Below are 6,000 nucleotides of genomic sequence, written 5' to 3'. Positions count from 1 at the left end.
AGTTAAACATTGTTCACAATGAATTAGGAATGTTTATTATAAACCCAAGTGCCCCTTCCTTATATAGCCCCTCTTCCATATGCTGTGGCGTCTCTTTCCAGTGCTGGAGATTCTAGTTCCATTCATTTAAGAGAAATCACAGAAAAGGAGACGCTGGTGGTGGCAATGATGTTAAAAAGAGCATAGTATTTATATTGGGTCAGGAAAAATGTGGGTTCCTTAAAAGTCCTAATATCCTTTATTGGAAAAGAACAGACATTCTTCACGGATCGGACACAGCTTTGGAGACCACAAAAGTTGTCATCTCCATTAACGAGTTCCACAATGCGTCCGTAGAACTATAAATATTGTTACAAGTCAGATCAATAAAACGTATTAAATACTACAATGAATTTCCCACAAACAACTTATTTTGCTTACACATTCTTTCTTGTTGTATAGAAAATGTTTGGGGACCTCTGGTAAAGCATATAGCCTTTATACTAGAAACGGTGATCGCGCACTCCATTGAAATTAAAGGACTTCATGTGATAATGCTGATTGGCTTTATGCTAGTTTATTAATAAATTAATCTATTGTTTAAAGCTGCAGTTCAAGAAATATCCAACGTGTTTTTTTTTTTTTTTAATAAATCAGTTCTGCACCATAAGAAAATACTTGTAGTATTTAAAAAAAAAAAAAAAAAAAGTTAGACGTATTCTATTGTAACAAGCATTTTTGTTTCTATAGAAATCATTTACAAAGTCACACCCCCTTCCTCTTGAGCCCTGGCGCCTCTCCAACAGTGCACCAATTGTATCTCGTGACTGCCTGACCTTCCACACAGAACTTTGCATCGTGGGTACTGTTTTGCAGCAATAACCAAATTAAATAACCCCCAATTCGGCGACCGATTACAGGAGAACGGATTGATCTGCAACTTAGCTAATCACTTGTCAGTGTGCAGATTGTATTGATGCACATATTGAATGGAGATTTTTTTTTTTTTTTTTTTTAAACAGCAGCTTGAACTGCAGCTTTAAAGAGAGATACACATCTCAAAAATAAATAAATCTTCAAAAGCTGAACTCAGGTGGTCATCCTCAGCAGAACGGTGCCCTATGACCACTAACAGCATACGGGTTTAGAAAATATGAACCTTCAATATCCCAGCGACAAGACAATGAATAAAGAGATTGAACAATGTGACAGTGATGTTTTTTTCTTCATTTGCTTGCTGATAAGGACTTTACTTGCAACTATTTTTCCATGACAGTCCGGAGACGCTGACAGTTCAGATTTCCTGAAGGGGCATGTTCCAGTGGCAAGACTGAGATGGCACTAACATCAAGCCAAAGCTAACTATTTAGTACGTAAGGCGCGTAATATAGTCCTCGCTGCTGGGTGTGCGGGCACGTGGCGTGAGCATTTAGTTGCTAGGGTGCAAACGGAGACTCGCGCAGTTAAGGGGCGTGACTGACGTCACAGCGTTAGGCTGCGCTGTGATTAGTTCGTGGCGTGGCAGCAGCGTGAAAATACAATTTTATTGTATTTTCCCTGGTCTGCCTCTCCACCGCTCACGGCCATGCGCACGTCTGAAGTATAGCAACTGCAGGCTCTTACCCTGAAATTATAATTGATGTGCACGCACTATATTACACAACTAAGCCTTTTCTCACACTGCTTGTTTAAGCTGTGATCGGTTTACATACAAATAATACTTTATATACTGCACCGTGCACAAAGTAAATTGTAGCAACGTGTTTAACATTTTGGCTACTTTGCAAAAAAAAACAAGCCAAAAAAAAAAACCTCATATCTATTTAGCAGGATAATGTAAATGCCAAATCACAACATTAAACATTTCAATTCATTTTTGAACTTTTTTTTTTTAACATGAAATATAACTCTTTAAAATAAGGTTTATAGTAGAAAAGAACAATTCTCCTGTTTGCACACTTTTTGGAAATAAAACCTAAAAATTTTACATTTTAATAACTTTACAGATTGTAACACCTTGAAGGGAAAAAAAAAGGTTTTATACAGAAGTGTTACAGGGGCCTCCACGTTTCAGGACAAAAAAACTGTGCACAGGAGATACAATTTCCAAACACTGCAATAAAAATGACAAGATGTGTATATTGTTCAAGTAAAATAAAATCCTACAACCAAAATAGACATTTTTAAGCCCTATCTAATTGTATAGTATTTACAAGTGAAAACCACACTCAGTTAAAAAAAAAAAAAAAAAATTCCTATATACACCAATTGTTATTTTAATTCCAAAATGATTTATATGCAGATTAGGTTAATGTTATAAAGGAACCACCCAGAATACATTTTATTTAAAATCTGCATAAATGTTGGTATGATGAACATGCTATGCAAATTCTTGGTGTGCTGCATCATATTCTGCAATAAAAATTTTCAGCTCTTCAATGCATCTTTCTCCGATCTCACTTAAATTTTGTCTCAGGGCAAACTGGACTGGCTTTTCAAGTGTCGGGTCCTTGTCGATCAGCATCTTTACAACCATGCCAAAGGTCTCACAGTCCTGTCTATATACCTATATGCACAGAAAAAAATAGCAGTTACAGAGTGCGAGTACACACATGTGAAACAAAATAGCACTTTCACATATAAAAGGAGACAATATAGCACTAGAGCCCTCAATTTAAGGAATGCACACGCGCACACGCGCACACACGCGCACACGCACCCCTGAATACAAACAAAATGTGGCTGCAACAGATGGGGGAGCAGGTACAATAAGTTCCCCTTATGTGTGTAACAATAAAAGCATAACACAATTCATATAATCGTTGTCATTTAAATTTTAGCTCCAAAATGAAGGCCTCATGGAACCAAACCAATGGGCTACAATAAAAATGTAATCTGCAGCATGCCAGTGTATTGTTATAGCCCTAAGATTCACAACTCAAGGATGAGATATTCATTTACCAAGTGTTGACAATATTTAAATTTACACGAGTAGCCATTTCTGAACTACAGCCCTTCCACAGGATTCGAAAATGCTACATTTTCATACAGGTAGACAGAAATGTCTACCTATATACTTAAAGTTTTTGTGAGTTGCTATACCTTTGATCAGACTAACAAGTAAAGTATTCATTTAACGTGAAATTGTTCTATACATTGTTATAGGAGTTTTAAAAAGCCCACCTGAAGATAGTATTATTTGTATTCTTCTGTACTAACTATTAAACAAGCAGGACAGACATGGTTAATAAAACAAGGCATTACAAGATGGCACTAAAAAACACACACTGAAAATACTTTAGTTTTAAAAGCAATACTTCAGGTGAGACTAAAAAAGTGATCCTTAATTCTAAAGGTTACTACAATTAGTGAACACTATATGAAACCATCAGTACTTTGTATAATGGACTAGACTGAAACACAGCATCAGTTATTACTGTAGTGTGATATATTAGGGTGTCAGAATAATAAGATCATTATTTACAATATTTCACCTTATTTACCATCAGCCATGGCACACAGCAGGATCAGGTTCAACAAAAAGCAGAGGCGCAAATGCACAGCAACATAAGCAACTTCAGAATATCTATACATATCTATATCCACCACTGAAAAAGTTATGGTGGGTAAAAAAGTGACAGGCAGGCATAAGTATATAGGGTTTCGTGTTAAAATGGCTGAAAAGTAAGGAGTGACACACACTGCTCATTTGCATGTCATTACCCAGAATCCCTGGCTGCAGTGGAAGCATTGTTTGCCAAGCGATAATGGGGAAAGGCATGATACTGTACATTGATATAGTGACCTTTTGTGGTAGTTTTGTTGTTGTTGCACTAATACTTGCAATGGGCAGTGGGAGACTCAGACAAGGCCTTTTTAATAAAGCATTTAAACATATACTATTAAAAGCAGTATGTTACAGTAGATAGATACCAATTTGAATATGAACCACCTGTAATTGTGCAAAGACGCACGCTATAACTTCAGAATTGTGCTGCCAGCATTCTATACTATTACAGCAGTATAATGTCCATCATTTCTTGTTAAGTATAAAGTCTGTATATCTATTTGTATAGCACCATTCATGTACATAGCGTTTTACAGCAGTAATACACGTGACAAAGTAATAGGAGACATACAGGGAATACGTGCTACAAACAAGAATACATGCCCTGAAGAGCTTACAATCCAAGTGATAGGGAAAATTTAGAGACATTATAAGGGAAGTATAACGTGATTTATGATTCTGTGTGGATAAGATGCTCCCTCAATTATGACTTGTACTGTACACACCTTAGGCTACGGCCCCGCTCCCTCAGTCAGCGCGCCCGCACTGCATGCAGGCAGCGCGCTGAGAGGCACAGACCGCTATCTGCGGTCTGTAGGGAGCGGCGGCCGTAGTTTGAGCGGAGGGGGGCGTGGTTTGAGCGGAGGGGGGCGTGGTTTGAGCGGAGGGGTGTGTGGTTTGAGCGGAGGAGGGCGTGGTTTGAGCGGAGGGACCCGCTACTCCCCCCTCCCTCCACGGTCTTGGTCTCCCGGGCTGCAAGAGGGAGCTGCTGCGGGCTGCTGGAAGGTAAGCAGCTCCCACTCCCTTCCCCCACAAATGCCCTCCTCACACACGCTGATACACACACACACACACACAACCTTATGGAGGAAACTCTCCCGCCTCTGATAGGCTCATCAGCGCACCACGTGACGCGTCACCGCTCGGGATCACAATTTTCTTGCATCCCCTGGCGGAAGATTTGTTGTACCTTTGAGTGTATCAAGATTATAGTTCTTCAGAGCTTATTCAAGTTTTTTTTTTTTTTTAGAAAATGAAGAGGAGATGTGAGGTTTTCAAAGCTCTGCAAAGTATAACATGGCTGTTGGTCCACTAAAAGGCATCACAAAAACAAAATTACACTTCTCCAAGACCAATACAGCTTCTAAGGCTAAGGCCCCGCTCCCTCAGACAGCGCGCCCACACTGGAGACAGGCGGCGCGCTGACAGGCAATTGACCGCGATATGCGGTCTGTAGGGAGCCGGAGTGGGACGGGAGTGGGAGGGGGGTGTAGTAAAACTTCGTGAAGATCGTGGTGCCGTCCACCCCCCCACCATCACCCCCACACACAACACATACATACACACATACATATACACTCACACACTTTTCCCCCGCAGCTTCTTCCCTGCTCCCCTCCCAAGGCGCCTCCCATCTAGCTCCTTCCCTCCCTTCCTTCCCTCATTGGCTGACTGCCGCAGTACGTGACGCGTCAGAGCTGCAAATCACTAGGAGCTTGCAGCATCGGCCGGCTGACGCGTCACAGCACGCAGTCAGCCAAGTAGTAAGGAGCCAGCGGGGACCTCCACACTACAGGAAAGGGGCTGGTGGTCTGCTGCCGCACAGGCCGTCGGAAGCAGCGGGACCCAGGCCTAAGCGAAGATAAATTCAGAGTCTCCTCAAGCCTTAATTTGCAAGCTCTTTGACTTCATAGTTTTATTATGGACAGCAGACGTTGTTCTCGGATAATCACTTTTACAAGATTGGGATGAAGGATGATTAACATGTTTTCTATACATCTGTATATATGTAATGGTAACTCATCCAAAATTAACTTCACATTTTATGTAACACTCGAATAACACCTGTCTGTATACATTGTACAAATAACTTGGACACCTCCATTATTTCTTTAGTATAATTTTGAACAGTTGAACCATTTCATCAGTAAATTAAAACAATGTCTTTGCTCTTTTCCCTAGAAAATCGTATTTCATCTTCCAACTGCCATTTCCAATATACAAATTTTTACCAGACGGTAGAGGTTCATTAACATTAAAGGTGTATATTGTGAATGAATATGGTTCCTAAATAAGAGCTCCGCTCTATCCCTACCCCTTATCTCTAGCAACTTGATATGAACAATCTTAAGTGATGTTAATATTAGTTACCACAAAAAAAAAAAAAAGAATGGCGGAGACTTGGCGAAAACAAAATTCAGTATATTGTTGATCTGTCTAATGGAAATAATAAA

General features: G+C 40.0%; 1 protein-coding gene across 5 annotated transcripts in view; it reads right to left on the bottom strand.

The window, feature by feature from the left end:
• Positions 1-219: 219 nt before the first annotated feature.
• The window catches only part of PPHLN1 (periphilin 1), a 118,830-nt gene continuing 113,049 nt past the window's right edge, over positions 220-6,000 (bottom strand). For all 5 annotated transcript variants that reach the window (XM_075600091.1, XM_075600090.1, XM_075600089.1 and 2 more), the window contains exon 10: positions 220-2,545. In XM_075600091.1, the coding sequence (XP_075456206.1) occupies positions 2,360-2,545 (186 nt within the window). In that variant the 3' untranslated portion in view covers positions 220-2,359. The remainder of the gene's footprint in view (positions 2,546-6,000) is intronic.

The sequence above is a fragment of the Ascaphus truei genome, chromosome 5, assembly GCF_040206685.1.
Source record: "Ascaphus truei isolate aAscTru1 chromosome 5, aAscTru1.hap1, whole genome shotgun sequence".
NCBI lineage: Eukaryota > Metazoa > Chordata > Amphibia > Anura > Ascaphidae > Ascaphus > Ascaphus truei.
The sequence above is the reverse complement of the archived record's forward strand: the minus strand, read 5'-3'. Positions and strand labels throughout refer to the sequence as shown.